This window comes from Eleutherodactylus coqui, chromosome 4, assembly GCF_035609145.1.
Source record: "Eleutherodactylus coqui strain aEleCoq1 chromosome 4, aEleCoq1.hap1, whole genome shotgun sequence".
NCBI lineage: Eukaryota > Metazoa > Chordata > Amphibia > Anura > Eleutherodactylidae > Eleutherodactylus > Eleutherodactylus coqui.
The window spans coordinates 147,264,510-147,282,886 of record NC_089840.1 but is presented as its reverse complement, the minus strand read 5'-3'; the positions used below and the strand labels follow the sequence as shown (position 1 = coordinate 147,282,886).

Sequence of the window (18,377 nt, the reverse complement as noted above, 5' to 3'; positions counted from 1 at the left end):
TATCAGCTTCCCAGCCACGGCCGCACAAGGCATTAGTACTTATAGTACATCCCTGTTCTTATACTATGCACTGCTCCTTTGGACAAACTGCATTTGCTATGTGAGTAGTCAACACACAAAAGGAAGAATGATCAGATGGTTGGGGGCGACACAGAATGGTATCACAGGTGGCAGGTTGTGCCCCCCTGCTACAGCTCACCAGGGAATTAAATGCAGCATGCTTTTTGGATGGCTTATATGTAGAGATGAGCGAATATACTCGTTAAGGGGATTTCGCAATCGAGCATCGCTATTTTCGAGTACCTGGCTACTCGGGTGAAAAGATTCGGGGGGACCCGGGGGGCGGCGTGGGGGAGCTCTCCCCCCACTCCCCTCTTCAACCCCCCGCTCACCCCCCCGAATCTTTTCACCCGAGTAGTCAGGTACTCGAAAATAGCGATGCTCGATTGCGAAATCGCCCTAAACGAGTACGTTCGCTCATCTCTACTTATATGTAATTTGGAAATTCACAGCATGACTTTTTTCCACTCCAGATTTCTTCTGCTGTGAGTGAATGGGGTTCGTTAAAACCCCGTTCACTTACATCGTACTGTACATTCTTGGGGAATTTCGATGCCTGGCTCCAAAGCGATAAAACGCTGCGTGACTAACACATCGTTTTACACATACGGTCATGGGAGCCCGGCCTAAATGTGCACATACTATGTAATATTCAGACAGCTGTGACATACTTTAAAAATGTCAAGTATGAGAAAATGATTTACAATATACTCCATCAAAAGTATAATTTCTAAACTGTATAAATACAGACGATTACTGCAGTTCATAGCTTACTGAACTACGCTCTACATTTTTATGTAAAAACAAAGAAAATGTAATCAGTGAGTTTATAAAGTTTTATTATTAGCTGGGCAAGGTACACAGTACTTACAAATACAGCTAATTAAAAAAACAAAAAAACAAAAAGACCATCTGAAAAAACTCTCATACAAAATAAAAAAAAGTGATATGTACAAATATTCTGTTAACAAATTCATAATTTGTCGGCTCTAATTCTCCAGACATACAATGTCAGAAATATAACATTCCCACATGCAAATTTCAGTGACATCTTATAAGACAAGGAAAACCTGCTAGATTTGACATATGCTACAGTTTGTTCAGAGTACAGCAAGTTCCTCCTGTCGTATTTCATGAACCGCCTTGGTGTCATCAACACTGATAACATCAATACTCAATATGTGAGACCCATAAAAATAGATGAATCAAACAATTCCTAAATTACAAAAAGAGGTATTCCAGTAACCGATTGGTTTTCCAAGTTTTCTCCAATTCACTGGGATCCCCACCGATTGCCAGAATGGGGATCCTGAAGTTCCTTGAATAAAGGGAGTCACATGCCCTATTCATCTCAATAGGGCTGCCAGAGATAACTAAGTTTGAGTGCTCTACTATCTCCAGTAGTCCAATTGAAGTGAATAGAGGGGTGGCATGCATGTACGATCCCCATTCCATTTATTTGAGGAACTTCGGTACACCAATTCTGGCGATCGATGGGGCTCCCAGCAGTCGGACTCCCACCAATCTATCAGTTTTTAACCTATCGAGCGTGTGGTTGAAAACTCGAGAAAACATTCAGCTACCGGAATACCCTTTTGATATGACTGATAACTATGGACAGAAGCCCAAATGGTCAGAAGACTATTAAGGCTCTAACTGTAAGCTTCCGCATTCTTTGCACTAAAAAAGAAAATTGGAGTTACATTTCATACATGCTGGCAGTGTTGTGGCAGTCAGCTTCACATCCTCACTGTATGAGATAGTTTTCAAAATCCTGTTCATTACAACAAACATCTGACTAATGTGGTAACTTACTGCAGAGACCAGAACAAAAACAACAGTAGGTGTAAAGTTACATATTATGGGGTAGATTCAGAAACACATTTCATCTAATTAGGTTACATGAACTGGATGGCTTTTTTTAACAGTTAAAGAAAAAAAAGATATTATGAAGGATATTAAGATAAAGTGGTTTTCAAATCTGGTGCCTATTTTTATTAGCGTCAGTTGATAGAATGCCCGAAGTATAAAGAAAGACCTATGGGTACAAACACTGCAACGAGAGACTTACAGTTTTTGCCCAGGTTTGGCTGGGAGGGTTCTAGCATTTTTAATGAAATGTTGGCAATTCATTGTTTTAAAGAAGGGATTCAATTATTAAACCCGCCTCACTTGGAGGATACAGCCCTTAACTGGCCGGTATGAAGGCTCACTAAATCACTAGGGCGGAAGCATCCCTTTTGTATCTTGGAGATGGATTTCGCTCCGACACAATACGACTTTTGACCAGTCAGGGAGCATTCACACTGCCTTTCTGCTCTATAGGGGTTCGTTATCAGATGGAGACCAACAGAGTCGTCTTTTGGTTTCCATCTGGCTTGATTCTGTCAGGGTATGGTTTTGTTTTACTGGATGGAATAATGTAGTAGACTATATTATTCCATCCTGTGGTATCCTGTAAAAGAAAGAGAAAAAAAGTTTAACAGAGGTCATTTTAGCCTACCGGTGATGGATGACACTGTGTAGCATCTGTCACAAATCTCCATTAAACAAATGCTGCAGGGAGCTCCTCTGAAGTCACTGCCCAGATATGGACAGTCATCAAAAGAGCTCCCCAGGGCAGAATGGGTGCTCAGGAGATTTTATGGCTGCCCTGTAGGCTCACATCACTGTGATCTTTCGTAAAGCTTGGGGAGGGGGCTTGCGGGGATGCAAGTATATTGTTTGTGTAATCTATCTATCTATCTATCTATATATATATATATACACATTGGCATATCAGGCAATGTAATGTGCCATCAGCTGATATGTAGGATTTTATGCAGTGATACAACAGACGCTGCAGCTATAGGAGGACAAGGTGTTTGAGTGAGGTGATGTGTCGGTTGTGTGTCTGGTGGGGGCACAAGTGTCTCTAATTAGTGGCTGGTCACAGCTGTTTTTGTATACAGCCCCCCAGCCACACTTCAATGGCTGTGAGAGGAAATCTTAACAAGAATAGGGGTAGGGGCAGAGACTGAGCCTACTACATGAGCTGCTTGCCTATGCTACAGCATTGTGACAAAGGGTTAGGCTCTGGTTGGCCGCTGAATTCAGTGATACAGCTGCACATACAGGTCATGTGACCTCTCTACCTTCAGTGCATGGACTGTATCGAGAAGGAGAGTAAACACAGGCGACATATCTCACTGTATTACCTTCCGTCAGAGTTATACATCAGGAGTCCTCCTAAAGTATGTCTGACAGAAGGATCAAAAAGCAGTGTGAATACCCCCTTACTGCTGAAACTAGGCCTAGGATCCCATGCTGTGTGTCAGTCAGTGAACAAGTCATAAATGGGGCTTGTAAAATATGGAGTTGCATTTGATCAAAATTTTTAAACTACATTTTTGCATTTTGTTTGTGCAAAATGACAAAAAAAAAAAATCAAGATTTTCCCCATTCTTCTGCACTCAATACCCCATAATGAAAAAGTGATAACAGAATGTTAAGAAATCTTTGTATGTTCTTTAAAAATCAAGAGAAATAGGAGACACCCAGAGCAAAATTTCAAGTGTCATACCAAAGGATGTGAATACTTATGTCAATGCAAAATGTTAGAAATCTGTTTAAAAATGAAGAGCTAACATCCAGTTGTCACTTTGTCATTATGGGGTGCTGAGTGGAGGAGAAGGATGCGGCAAAACTTGATTTTTTTTTTTTATTATTTTAAATTTGCACAAATCCACAACATAAGGGGTCTGGGGGCTTTCCAGACCCGCTGTACACTTTTGGAACATCTTCTAGACTGAAAAATACTTGAACGTTTTTACATATTAAAAAGAAAAAGTGTGTTTTAAAACTGTACAAAAATGTGGATAACCATTTCATATAGTGGACAGTTACCTAGAGCAAATGATGTTCCTTCCCACTTGCAGGAAAAATGTTAATTAAAAAAAGCTCACAGAAAAATTCATCTAGCTGAAATATTAAAAACCACAACTTTGAGTTACATTTTCAATTAATACCTTTAAATACACATTTCCTTCTTGACAGCAAATCTGATCTTCAATAAAGTATGTACAGTGCTGGCTGTGAAGTAGAAACAGAACACACATCAGGTTAACTAAACACGTAGGCATGATGGAACATTTGCAATAGATTTCTAAATGTGAGAAGGTAATTCTTGATGACAGGCACACTGTGAGGGAACAGCTCCATAAGACCGATATTGAGGAAGGTTATAAATCTGACATAAAGTGAAAGTTATAATGTCTCAGTTTCAGCTTCATCTCTGCTGTATTCAGGATGCGGCCAGAATGGTTGCTTCATCTGTGTAAACTTTTCTTCCCTGAGATGAATCCTTTGCAAAAATGAAAACACAGATCTAAACTCCACAAACACCTTAAAGAACTAAATAAAACAAACAACTGCAGAAGTTTTAATATAGTTTTTACCGTTATATTCGGCTCCATCTTTTGTTTAATGATATTCCACTTCCTGAATCAGAAGAGAAAATAAATTATATAAACTTCTTTTTCCCTTTCATATTTTTAAAAAATCAAAAATATACAAAACTGTTGAATCCCCCCTGCAAGCTCCTAAATATTCAAATGTCCACATTTTATTAAAAAGCAGTCAGGCAATAGTACCGTTTAGATATTCAGCGTGTTAACGAAATGTTCACAGATGAACTGCGGATTTTCTAGCTGGAATTTGCAGACAGAAGATCTAAAGTGTTTTTCAGTAGGTCCAAAGTGGATGACGCTTTTACAAAACCTTATCCACAAGTGGCAGGAGATAAATTTGCACAGATTTGGCCTGCGATGTGGATTTTCACAGCTGGTTTCTCCCCTTTCTATGAGAGGGATGAAATCCCTCTGAGATCAGAGTTTAATTGGATCCTTTTTGGAGTGTACAATATGGGCGCCTGCACACGAGCGGAAATTCTGCCGCGGGATTTCCGCCGCCGGAAGCCTGCATAGGATTGCGTTAGCTAACCGCGGCATGCTCTATTTCAGAAACGTCGCTCATCCGCCGCCGGCTGCCCGGCAAGCCGGCACATTAAACAGCCGGAGACGCAGGCGAGTACATGCTGGTCCCTGCAGGCACTCGGGTCGGGTCCTGCGGCGAGAGTCCTCGCCGCCGGATGCGAACCGCCTGTCTGCAGGCGGCCTATAACAGGTTCTAGTCACCGCTTGCCTCAGAAGGGGTGTTTATCCAGGAATTTACTTCCTGATTTATACTTGGGGAGGATTTTTTTCCCCCCAAAGATGAAGAAAACTGGCTTCTACCTCATGGAGATTTTTTTCTTTCTCTGGATCAACATTACAGGGCAATTGGCTGAACTGGATTGACGTGTGCATTTTTCAGCCTTACAAAGGTTTACTACGTCATGTTAATCCACAATAAAAGTCGCATGTAACATGCAGATTTTGCCTTTTACTCATTTTGCCATTCAATTTACATCCTGTGTGGATGTAGCGTACACATTTTATGTATTAATGAATGCAGGAAGTGCTAGTAGTTCTGTAGTCCCAGTTTGCCTCCAGTCAGACACTAATACTTAAAGAATACTTGGTTGAATGTTCAGTCTAATGAGATTACCACTTAAACTTAGTTTTTTCTTATTAGAGTGCCTGGAGATCATATGGGGAGTTCCCTGTCTCACATTTACCACTCTAGGTGTATAAATAAGCCACGTTCAAAGTATTTTGCATAAAGCTGGTGAACAGTTTTAACAAGGAAACTTCTACAGGTATTAAAACACAAATTTAAAAAAGTCTATTGATTCTATCATCTTTGGGAGTTTTCACACTGCAGTGTTCCTCAGATGTCACTGTGTATACCAGGCTATATACGTACGGAACAGACTGTGCTACTCCATACAGCAGAAAAAAAATGAATAACTATGTATATAAGCCCAAAAGAGGCAAAAAGGACAAACTATTAGTTGAGTGAATGGAGGCCTATGGATATGTTACCCTCGTGTGGCACAGAGTACTAAGTCAGCAGAAATGCAGTCCTAAGCTCTCGCTCACAACCTGAAGGTTGCATGTTTCAGGTAGCCAGCTTAAGGCCTCCCTCACACAGGGCGTTTGCAGAAACGCAGCGTTTTGCAACGCTGCGTTTACTGCAGATTCCGCCCCGTTTCAGCAGCGCTGGCATACTTTATGCCAGCGTTTTCAGCTCGGCTGAAAACGCAGCCAAGAATGCTGAAAAGAAAAAAAACCTAAATACTCACCTAGCCGCTGCAGTCCGGGTCGCGGCCGCTGCTCTCTGCCGCTGACCCGGGCTCCCTCTGCACTCAGAAGTCTATTGCCGGCAATAGAGTGCTGTGATTGGTTGTCGGCGCTTGCTCGATGCCCAATCACAGCCCTTCATTGACTGTCTCAGCCAATCAGAGCTTGCCGGCGCTGATTGGCTGAGACAGTCAATGAAGGGCTGTGATTGGGCGCCGACAACCAATCACAGCACTCTATTGCCAGAGCCGGGGTTCTCAAACCTGGCCTCCGTCAATAGACTTCTGAGTGCAGAGGAAGCCCGGATCAGCGGCAGAGAGCAGCGGCCGCGACCCGGACTGCAGCGGCTAGATGAGTATTGCTTTCTTTTTTTCTCTCCACCTAGCAGGGACTGATTTTCGGGGTGAGGGCTTCTATTGCAAGCCCTCACCCCGAAAATCGGCGAGCGGTTAACGCTGCCAAAAACGCGGCACCAAGTGTTGCCGCGTTTTCAGCAGTGCTAAAACCGCTGCCCATTCATTTCAATGGGCGACGCAGGGCTGAAAACGGCCCAAAATAGAACATGCATCGCTGTCAAAGCGCAGCATTGGAAGGCGCTGTGTTTTCAGCCCTGTGTGAGCAGCCCCATTGAAATGAATGGGAGTGTTGTACAGCGTTTAGCGCTGGGCTGAAAAGGCAGCGCTAAACGCTGTATAAAACGCCGTGTGTGAGGGAGGCCTTAGGTTGACTCAGCTTTCCTTCCGAGGTTGGCAAAATAAGTACCCAGCTTGGTGGGGGTAATAAATAACAATTGAAAGCGCTGCAGAATAAGTTGGCGTTATACATTTTATTTAGATGCACTGCGAATCCAAAATTGACTGCAAGAAAATAAAAACTTAATATTTACCTGTAATTGATGACCCTCTTTTTCTTTTGGAGAGAAGAAGCGTCCTCCATCTCCCCTCTTCCTGGCCATAGCATGACGATGACGTGATTCATGCAAATATTTCTAGAGGCCAAAAATAGATAGTGTCACTGAACCAAAATAGTTGAATGGTATCATTTTAACAACAATGCTTAGCATATATTTTGCTGAAAAATAGTACTGATAGTGCTGGTTAGTCCCCCTTCCCCTTCTATGTATCACCCCATTTTATAAACTGCAATCCTCACAATATTGAATATTGCATTTGGTGAGTTTGCTGAGTCTTCAGGCATTTCACAGGAATTAAAGCAAAATGGAGGTGAAACCTGACCCCTTCCCAACATCCACCATACTTGTACGGCAAATGTCAGTGCATGGAGCGGCTTCATTAGCCAAGCCCGCTCCATATAAAGTGGGTGATGGTCTTTGATAGTCTATGCCAGGCCACAACAGACAAGATTGGAGAGAATTCTGATCTTGGCTGTTTAAAGTGTAGCTGTACTTTTTAAAAAGATTTTCACATGTCATAGGGACAAGTCAAAAAGTTTTGATCGCTGCAGAGACCCCCACTGATCACTAAACAAAGAGACAGCCCAAGTGCGGTTACTGCTCATTAGCTGAAGACCGCTGCATAAACTTCCTATAATGCCCATTTTCCGATAACAAGCAGTGACAGGGCTCAGACAAGCGCTTCAGCTGGCTCATTCTAGCGATCGCGGAGTTCCAAAGCACCTGGAACTCCAGCAATCAAAACTTGTCCTTAAATATTTTCAAGAGTTTAAAAAGCGCCGTTATCTCTTAACCATTCAGATGCTGCTATTAATACTGACAGCAACATTTAAATGGCCTGCCAGAGGGAAGGTCTTTCTCCATTGCCTGAATGAATTCCCGCGATTTGTCATTTGGTTACCATAGCAGCCTTGCAAAAGGCTCCAGGCTATAATAAAAAGAAAAATGTACAATATGCTACAATACTGGAGTACTGCAGTATAATGTACAAGCGATCAGGTGATCACTAGAACAAGTGCCCTGTGGAAACTTTAAGAATTTTTATTATTCTTTATTTGTTTTTGTTTTTTTAAAATTAGTAAAAAATAAAAAGACAAAAAAGGGAAGCCTTTAGCAGTTTTTATCAACGTGAATCAACAGCAGCAGTAAAAAAAAATATTAATATGTGTTTTTTTTTCCTTTTAAATAGTACCTAATTTAGTCCTGCTGTGTTAAACTCGATCCCTGAGTTGTTAGGTATGTGAGGCCGCTTTCAGGCGGAACGCGGCGCCTGTTGATTTCAATGAGAGCTTTAATGCCTCACATTGCTCTCACATGCTGTATGATGTGCATGCGAGGTTTCCCATTTAAATCAATGGGAAAACGCTTCAGATATTCTATTGCGCAAGAGAATCGGAACTTCACCAATGCGAGGCGTATTTGCCTGAAAAGTGCCTCGCATCTGTCGGTACATCACATATCTATGAGCGTGATATCAGGCTGAGATTCACAGCCCGATATAGTGCTCACACATGGATAGACAGACTGAAATTTCAGGTGGAGGGTGTCATGTAGGGTCACTTGTCTTGAGGGCTTCCACAATGGTGCCTATAGGGTGCCTTCTTGCGGTACCTTCTCGTCGCTGGAGGAAAAAGCTGACTGGAAGAACCGACCGACTAACTCAGTGTTGGAGGCAAGAAATAGATACGTATTTTTGGAAGGGAAAACACCTTTGGCATACACTAGATTAATGGGCGGTATGGATACTGTGCATCATATGCACCTGTAAAAGTAGTTCACAAACATAATGTGAACACAGCCCTATCCTTCTAATAAAATGAAGGTTTTACTATGCTGAAACATGAGAAATAAAGCAGTGACTCTATTAAGAACTCTGCAACGGAAACTTCATGTGTTCCTGCAACACTTAGACGTGGGACTGTCCCTTTAATATCTGTTTTGTAGCAGGAAGACAGCTCTGTATATTGCACAGTGGACCGCATTGGCACTGCAGCCAATGTCCTATCACAGTGAATGGGAATCAGCCTGTAGTACCAATTCAGGCCACTGCACAATGTACAGATCTGTCTGCTTCCTGTAGCAAAACAGCTAGAAGTGGGACAGCTCCTTTAAGCTTGGCTATCATTTACACGTATTGCATTTTAAAACACTTATTCTGCCAGGTATAAACAATGGATTATATTACACATGTATTGCAGTTTTAAAATGCCAACTATAGAATCCTTCAATGACAATGGATTTCTCTCATGAGAACAAGTTTCCATATGCCCTAATGAAGGTGTTGTCCAGCTGTAAACTATTGATGGACTATCCACTCAGGAACCCTGCTGATCAGCCGTTCACTGGGCAATAAACATTCTGCATAAACTGATTTCTGCAGGACGGACAAGGCTATTCCAACTACAATGGTGAGTGTTTATATTACAGGCAAAGTTCCTATTGAAGTGAACTTCAACTTGTCCTACAATACCAAGCTGAGCCACTGCAGGAAGAGCAGGGCTGTCCACTTTGTCCAGAAATTAGCACAGTACATAAAAGCACTTGTCCGGCAGGAGTCCCACCAATCTACTATAATTTACAACTGTACAACCCCTTGAAGGCATATAGATATCAGAGGAGATGCCAATGCTCACCCCACCTCTCAGATACCTATAATAATGCATGTGAAGGAGAATATCCCTTTAAAATATTAAGATTTTGACTTTGTCAAGAAAGGTTTGTATGCCCAATATATGTACTGTTGTAAATATTGTCACAAAAGCACTTACTCTCCTCTCTTTGGGGATTTTGCCCTCAGCCTCTAATTTGGCTCGTGCCTGGCGCCTCTTCAAAATTCGATGATATTGCTTGGCATTTACATATAATGGTTCCTCTTCTAGCATCTCAGCTCCTGGTAGAGGGATTCTTTGCAGAGCAGGCACAGAGCCTGCACCAGGAACCATCTGGATAAGCAGATCAATTTATTTAATAAGCCACTCAAAAAAAAACAAGATATAAAAATACATCCTTGTACGTACCATAACCATTCCCCCGGAGTTCATCACATTTCCCGTCACAGGTAGAGTAACAGTCACTGTTCCCTGGCTGCTATTTGTTGTATTGGTGTTTCCTCCGGCTTGCACAATCTGGGCCCCTGCCAAACTGGCAGCTGGTATGGTAATCATTCCTGTAACAGGGACTGTCACTTTAGGAAATAACACAAAACAGGAAACAGGGACAAAGAAAGGGAGGTCACATAATTAATTCCCGGGAACCTCTAGTGTTCACCATGGACAAGCAGACTGGCACAGATGGCACATTTGAAACTGGCAATCGGCATGGTTTGGGAAGTAAACAACATAATCATGGTAAAAGTGGGAAGTTATGAAGCAGGAGTGGAATATTCAGCTGACTAGGTTTTTATTACGAATAAGCGTTCACTTACCTTGCTGTAGAATTGTACCATCAGCATTCACTGGCTGGTAAACAATGGTCTGTCCTTCTGCTGTTTGTGCAACCTGCTGGCCCTGAACAGCTATCTGCTGCTGACCCTAGAGGGGAATAAGAATAATTGCAAGTAATGTAAAAGTCCTAAGTATAGATGCCAGTATTTTGTATGAATATTGACCCCTTACCTGACTCTGTCCTGCTGTAACTGCAGTCTGTGGTTGCTGAATGATTATTTGCTGCGGCTGCCCCTGCTGCGCTTGCACCTGAACAGCTTGTCCTCCTTGGATCTGAATCTGCCCTGGTTGGACCAACTGTATCTGTTAGAAAAATAATGATCAACAATGAGGTCCTTTTGCACTGCATTTTGGCATACAATGGAAATCTGTTTTTTTCCCCTTCGGAAACAAAAAAAAAAAAACAAAGAATCAAGTATCTTCAGTTTCCTCAGTACATCAAAATATATATCTGTCACTTCTCCTATGTGGCCCCTGGTGTTCAGGTTAATACAACAGTTCTACCCATTCTCCGTTATAGGAGACCTTGGCCTGATACTTCTAGTGATTGGCAGAGTCTTTCCCGGTTAGATACAGAACTATCACATGCCACATATTCCACACAGTTTGACTGGTTATAGCTAGAAACTGGAAATCCACAAATGTTCCCTCTGTAGAGGAGCTCAACGCTGTCCTTTTAAACAAATTGCTTATATCCAAAATGTTGGCAAGTCAAAAAGGCAAAATTAAAGACTTCTCTAACTGGGACCCCCGGATCCTACTTTACCCTTACCTATAGGCAACAACATATTCACCTAGTCCATTACCCATCTGTAACCTGACCTTAATATTCAGAAGTACTCATCAGTATTTATCATATTCACCAATTATTAATCATTACATTTTCAGGCTGGACTGAACCCTTTATCACTACCCCCATTCTGCCTATCCACTTTCATTCCATCGACTGTTTTAATAAGTTAAGCCCCATTCTGCTTTTTCCACTATTCATACGAGACGTTATTCTTTCTTCCTGCTAACTCAGAATTTACTGTATATAAAAGTAGGCCTTTCCTTATTGTATTCTAATATTTCTTGCATATTGTGTTTCAAAACTAAAAAAAAAAAAAATGTTCAAGAAATTATCTTTCTTTTTTTTTGCAGGGGGTGTGAAGAGAAATATACTGTACAAATATCCCCTTCTGACCTAGCATACTGGAGCTGTATCGGCAGAGCCTCTTCTAGTAGTCAGTTTGCCATTCACACATTTTAGGATGCAAAAATATATAAATTCCAAGTCCACAGAGCTCACCTGTTGAAGTCCTTGAGAACCAGATACAGGAACTTGCATAAGAGTTTGGCCTTGTCCTCCCATTGCCTGAACCATAATTGGTTGGCCAGTAGAAGTAATCAGTTGGCCTCCGCTGACTTGTACCATAAGCGGCTGGCCTTGCACCTGCATGGACGAAGCAACAAGTTATTGTAATGCCAATACCAGAGCAATATAGCACCTCTCCTAAGTGGCGCTTGTCATCTTCTGTAGCCAGCACCTGCTCTGTGCCACCACACAGGAAGCCATCACGATAACAGAAGTTATCCCATCAATAATGAAATACCTGCCATCCATCTACATTTAGCATAGAAAGAGGGGGGGGGGGGGGGGGCGGACGACACATCTGAACTTTGTTTTTGAACAAGAAAATCATGTCAGTGATTTGGGGAAAAGACATTATGAGCTACATGTTACTCCTAAATATAACAACCATCAGGTTATTCTGTGCCTTGGACCAGCTTTACGGTTCTGCAAAGGGTTTTTGCAATCTACTTCAAAAAGCAGCTTTATTGTATCTGGATTTCATGTGAAAAACTATTCTCCATTCACAAAGTGCTTTAGGGTGATACATAGAAAGCATTGCAACAGGAACTGTAACAATGATAAATGGAAGTCATGCAAGATCCATAAGCAGGAGAATCTCATAAACCATGCTGAATGTGCCATGTACAACTTCATGCATAAGACAACTTATACATAGACTGACTATTAAACATGAAGACAATATGCCCATGCTTATACAGAAGACCGAAAAAGCAACGACAAATTGCATGAAGCGCTCATGCATTCGTCAGACACAACTACCTGGAGGGTCTGTACTTGCTGCCCAGAGGCCGCTCCAACCTGAGCCTCGGTCTGTAACTGGACAGCAGTAACTGCACCAGACTAGGAGAGGGGAGGGAACAAGAAGAGACAGCCTGACCATGAGAGTTCACCAGTTAGACATTTTATAACCTTATTTCTTCCCTAGCAAGATATACAAAACTGCTTTAGTCACACTTAAGGCAGATTGTATAATTCTACAAAATCACATTCGGGTTAACTCTTTCTCGCAAATGGAGGTGCCATTACATCCGATCTGCAGTGTTTTTCCAACACTTCCAAATATTACGCCCAGTGAATCACTGGTTTAGGACAGAGTCCTGCCACAATCCTAACACACTGGAAAAGAGATAATGCATGATGTAAACCGCAGTGCACACCACATAAAAGGAATATTTAAATGAATCTGGAAAAAAAGACAGAATTACTGTTTTTATCCCCCCAAAAAGAAAAAGAAAAATTATAGAAGTCAGACAAGGAATTATAAAACACACCAAATTGGTGGCAATAGACACCCAGCAACCCATCACGTACAACATAAGCCCTCAAAAGGCTAGGTCATCGTAAAAATGAAGAAGTTACGAGTCTCGGAATGTGGTGACAAAAAGGTTTTTCCCCCATAAACATGCTTTTATTCAGTGAAAGTTCTAGAGCTGGAATTACACTCCTATAAATCATTTTTAAGTAAGTCAGTGAATGAATATACACCTAGAAATTGGGAAATGGTGTCAATAAATACTACCACTCGTACCACAAAAAACAAGACTGCACGCAACCTTGTCAACCGCAAAATAAAAAAAGGAAAACAAGCTGTAAGGTTCCTGCCCACGGGTGTATTTTCATTGCATTCCCCGCGGCGATAATCCGGCCGCGGGAAACGCAGTGAACGCTTTCCATAGCGTTGCTTTGTAAAGCGCAGCCCCCCTGTCCACGAGTGGAGAACCATAGCGATTCTCCGCTCGCAGACGGCAAATCACAGCATGCTGCAATTTGCCGCGATTCACCGCGGTGAGCCTGTCAGATAGGCTCAGAGCAGAGAACCGTAACCTGGCTCCTGCTCCCCGGTGGCGGCTCCCGCGGCAGAGATCCGCCGCAGAATATTGCTACGCCCATGGACAGGTGGCCTTAAAGTATTGGCTCTTGGATTGCATTGATAGAAATCACCTGGTCTGGGACTAAAGAGATGTTATACCCAAACATCACACAAAGTAGTACAAGTTGAGGGTCTCACCTGCTGCTGCTGGATCTGCCCGGCCTGGACCACAATCTGTTCCGGAGAGCCATTGCTGCTGGTTGTGTACTGTTCCATCTGCAGGCTCTCAGGATCTAGTGAGATAAAACCCGATAAACAATGTAAGGAGGACGACTACTATTCAGCATGCCCCTCCCTATGTCATCACACAACTTTTAGCCCCGTATCATCCTACGGACTTTGTACTGATAGTTATATAATAGACATCCATCCTTTTCTACCCCAATATCTGCTATGGGGAAGCATGACGACTGCCGGATCATGCTGTAACAGACAGAGCCGGGTCCCATTGCAACAACTGGGACTGGCGTCATCTCCTGTGCTGCACAACCGCCATGCTATACTATTACGTCAAATCACGTAACCCCTCAGATGTCAATGCTAATCACTGCATGTAAGCAGTAAAAGGCAGGGGGTCACCCTCCCCCACATCCTCAGTTAGGTCACCAGTCCTCCATTATGCAATCATGGATGGCCGATGAGTTGTCACAGGAGTCACAGGCCTAATAACAGCCTCCGGACCGGTCATGGCTGGTGGTGTAAAAGTCTCTGTATGGGACTTGAACATGTGATCATAAGATTACATGTTCGAGTCCCATACAGGCAGGAACATGGAAAAAAATAAAATAAAGATAAAAATGGTGAAAAAATATCCACGTTCAAAAACCATAAATAAGAAGTATACTCCTTGTCCCTTTAAAAGGGAATAGGTCATCAAAAACGTACTTATTATAGAAATAACATTTTAGTGGTAAACATTTTTAAAAGAATTTTTGCTGATTTTCTTTGGAGCTGTCAGTCACAATCTGTATTTAAAAAGAATCCTAAAATCCTGCATGTTTGTCGCTGACCCCAGAGCCCAATACTAGTCTGTCCTTCCTGATCCGTAGAAAAAGCTTTAGCAGGCAGGATTACACTGAGAGGTAACCTCTATGTACAGATAAGACATATGATCCACTATTACAGTAGGTGATAAATCACAGCTAACCTCCTTCCCCTCTCTGCACAATGACCCCCGCACAGGTCACAGAGCGTGTCTAGAACAGTCTCTATACAAGTCAGTGGGTCCCCTCCTGTCCCCTGTGTAAATGGCCCATGAGGCTGCTGTAAAGTTTATCCGTACATTCTCTTAATGCTGTTAATTGTAGCGCAGGAAAGATGGCCATATTAGTGGTCACAATAGGGTGTATGTTAGTGCGCCCCCTTTTTTATGCTTTAACCCCTTAACGACCGGGCCATAGTATTTTTACGTCCTGCAGCTGCAGGACGTGTATGGAGGGAGGTAGCGCCGCTATCTCCCTCCATACAGCGCAGGCGTCAGCTGTTTATTACAGCTGACACCCGCGGGCAATAGCCACGCTCGGCCGTTCGCGGCTATTAACCCTTTAAATGCCGCTGTCAATTCTGACAGCGGCATTTAAATCCCCCGAACGCTGTTTGGGGGTCCCGCACAGCCCCCCCCCCCCCACGGTGAGATCGGGGGATCCGTGCAGGTGTCATGGCAGCCAGGGGCCTAATGAATGGCCCCAGGGCTGCCTTAGCAGACTGCCTATCAAGCCATCCACACAGGGTGGCTTCATAGACTGCCTGTAAAAAAGCAGTATGACGTAATGCTATAGCATTACGTCATACTGCAGGAGCGATCAAAGCATCGCATGTTAAAGTCCCCCAGGGGGACTTCAAAGTAAAGTAAAAAAAAAGATCAATAAAGTTTTTTAAATTGTAAAAAAAAAAAAAAAGTTATAAAAGTTTAAATCACCCCATTGCCATATCTATTATTACAAAATCTAAAATCATAAAATAAAAATATGTATTTGATATCGCCGCATCCGTAAAAGTCCGATCTATCAAAGTAGTGCATTATTTTTTCTGCACGGTGAACGTCGTCCGAAAAAAAAAAGAAAAAAAAAAAAGAACGCCAGAAATGCATTTTTTTAGTTACCCTGTCTTCCAGAAAAAACGCAACAAAAAGCGATCAAAAAGTCGTATGTATTCCAAATTGATACTATCGGAAACTACAGGACATCCCGCAAAAAATGAGCCCTTGCTCAACTACGTCGACGGAAAAATAAAAAAGTTATCGCGCGCACAAAATGACCGCAGAAAATAATTGAAAAAATTTTAATATCTTAAAAAAAAAAAAAATACAAGTACTACAGCAAAAAAAAATACTATATAAGTTTGGTATCGTAGTAATCGTACCGACCCATAGAATAAAAATATCAGGTCGTTTTTGTTGCAGTTTGTGCGTCGTAGAAACAGGACACACCGAAAGATGGTGGAATGTCGTTTTTTTTTTTCCATTTCTCTCCGCTAAGAATTTTTAAAAAGTTTTTCAGTACATTATATGGTACAATAAATAGTGCCATTGAAATATACAACTCGTTCCGCAAAAAACAAGCGTTCATACAGCGACGTCGATGGATAAATAAAGGAGCTACAATTTTTTTAAAAGGGAGTAGGAAAAAACAAAAATGGAAAAAAGCAAAAAAGCCTGGTCACTAAGGGGTTAAAGATAATTTAATAAAGATGATGTTTTATCTTCACAACAGTGGTTAGTTCTGTGATATATTCAAGGTTTCTGTACTGTAGATATATTGACCTTAAAGGGGCTGAATGCTTTGGCTCTGTGACATCTCCTAAAGATGCAATAGAAGTGATCACAGCTATATGTGCCCCATAATGGTACAAACTACAACTCATTACACAAACTACTAGCCCTCACAAAACTCCATCGATGAAGAAAAATGTTTTAGGCCACAGAGTGCCAAAAGTTAATTTTCTAAAAAGGTTCCTATTGTGCAAAAGTGGAAAAATACTAATTTTGGCATAAAAAAAAACAAAAAAAACACACTGACAAACATACATAAAAATAAACAAAAAAAAGGGGGTATATGATATATTCTGCATGAACACCCTAAAAGAAAAACACCCTAAAAACAACCACACCACCACCATGAGATTTTTTCACCCTGTACTGAACTCTAAAAAAGATATACAATGCATTAAATGAACCCCAAAATGGTACCAATAAAACCTGCAATTCGCCACACAATGAACAACCCCTCACATCGCTATGTCGATGGCGTGAGTTATGCCTTTTGGAAGGTGGAAGTGAATCCACGACCAAAAAGAAAAATAAATCCCTACATCCTAAAAAGGAGTTGTCCAGGGTTAGAAAAGCATGGCCGCTGTATTCCAAACACAGAGCCACCCTTGCCCATAGGGTTGTGTGTGGTATTGTAGCTCAGCTCCATGGAAGTGAATGGGAGTTGAGCTGCAATACCAGACTCAAACCACAGACGAGGAAACTGTTTGGAAGAAAGCAGCTATGTGTTTCTAACCCTGAAAACCCCATTTAAATACAAAACTGGGCCGTGTCCTTAAAAGGGACATTCCAATCTTGGCTTTGAAGTGCTGCTTGAGTGCCCATTTTTATAGGGAAATAAGTAAGATGGCTCTTTTCCATGGACAGCTCACATTTGTCACCAGCCATAGATCAAGCAAAATAGCAAAAAAAAAAACATGAACACACCCTAAGGGGCCATTGTCTGTCCATCAGCAGAAAATCTCCCAGAGTTAATCAGCTTCATTTGCTTAATTTGCATTTAAATGAAGCTCCCTTTGCTGTATGCAAATAACAGCGGGTGGTCTGTTATCTGCATACAGCTCTATTGTTTTCCTGCAGGACAGCAGCTGAAAACCATGTTATCAGCACTCCTGCTGAGAATCACAGCTTGCAGTCCATGCTATCAGCTGACCAGGCTAACGATGGCTTTTATGCTAAACTAAAAATCATCGTTCAGCTGAAATGGTAGCATTTACATGCAATGATTATCGCTCAAAATACATCGTTTGAACGAATTTTGAGTGATAATTGTTGTATGTAAATGGGCCTTTATCCTGCCAAGGTGGCAGCCTCAGAATCCCATTCTCTTCCCCTCCCTTCTTCCACTTTTTATGGCTAATCTGGACTCCATTAGACTTGTACTTTGCATAACACCCTTTTACACCGGATGACCAGTGGGGCATAGATACCAAACAGGCTGTCCCATCGATGGTTGCTTCTGTACTTTCACACATTTAGACTGAACAACAATTGTTCAGATTCTTGCTGGATGAACGATTTGTCAATTCGTGTAAGAGGGCCCTGAAATGATTTTGGAAACTGCATCGCTGGTTAGTCGTTACCTCACCTGTTTTCCTATTGTCACCACCTTTGTCTTCTTTAAAAACCCAACAAAAATTACTGAAAATATAAAAGGTCATCCAGCAACAAAACAGATATTGTAAATTCAGAAACCACGGTACAGCACCTTGACTACTGCATCTACCAAGATCCACTGCTGCAAGC

The 18,377-nt window shown here is 41.9% G+C and overlaps 1 protein-coding gene across 4 annotated transcripts in view; it reads right to left on the bottom strand.

Annotated features, from left to right (window-relative positions):
* Positions 1 to 882: 882 nt before the first annotated feature.
* NFYA (nuclear transcription factor Y subunit alpha) overlaps positions 883 to 18,377 on the bottom strand; it is a 29,602-nt gene continuing 12,107 nt past the window's right edge. The window contains exons 2-11 of one of the 4 annotated variants that reach the window (XM_066600277.1): positions 14,003 to 14,097; positions 12,751 to 12,834; positions 11,929 to 12,072; positions 10,809 to 10,940; positions 10,619 to 10,724; positions 10,212 to 10,360; positions 9,963 to 10,136; positions 7,168 to 7,269; positions 4,497 to 4,539; positions 883 to 4,402 (exon numbers count right to left, since the gene is read on the bottom strand). In XM_066600277.1, the coding sequence (XP_066456374.1) occupies positions 4,522 to 4,539; positions 7,168 to 7,269; positions 9,963 to 10,136; positions 10,212 to 10,360; positions 10,619 to 10,724; positions 10,809 to 10,940; positions 11,929 to 12,072; positions 12,751 to 12,834; positions 14,003 to 14,080 (987 nt within the window). In that variant the 5' untranslated portion in view covers positions 14,081 to 14,097 and the 3' untranslated portion in view covers positions 883 to 4,402; positions 4,497 to 4,521. The remainder of the gene's footprint in view (positions 4,403 to 4,496; positions 4,540 to 7,167; positions 7,270 to 9,962; positions 10,137 to 10,211; positions 10,361 to 10,618; positions 10,725 to 10,808; positions 10,941 to 11,928; positions 12,073 to 12,750; positions 12,835 to 14,002; positions 14,098 to 18,377) is intronic. The other 3 variants (XM_066600278.1, XM_066600279.1, XM_066600280.1) reach the window with 3 other exon arrangements.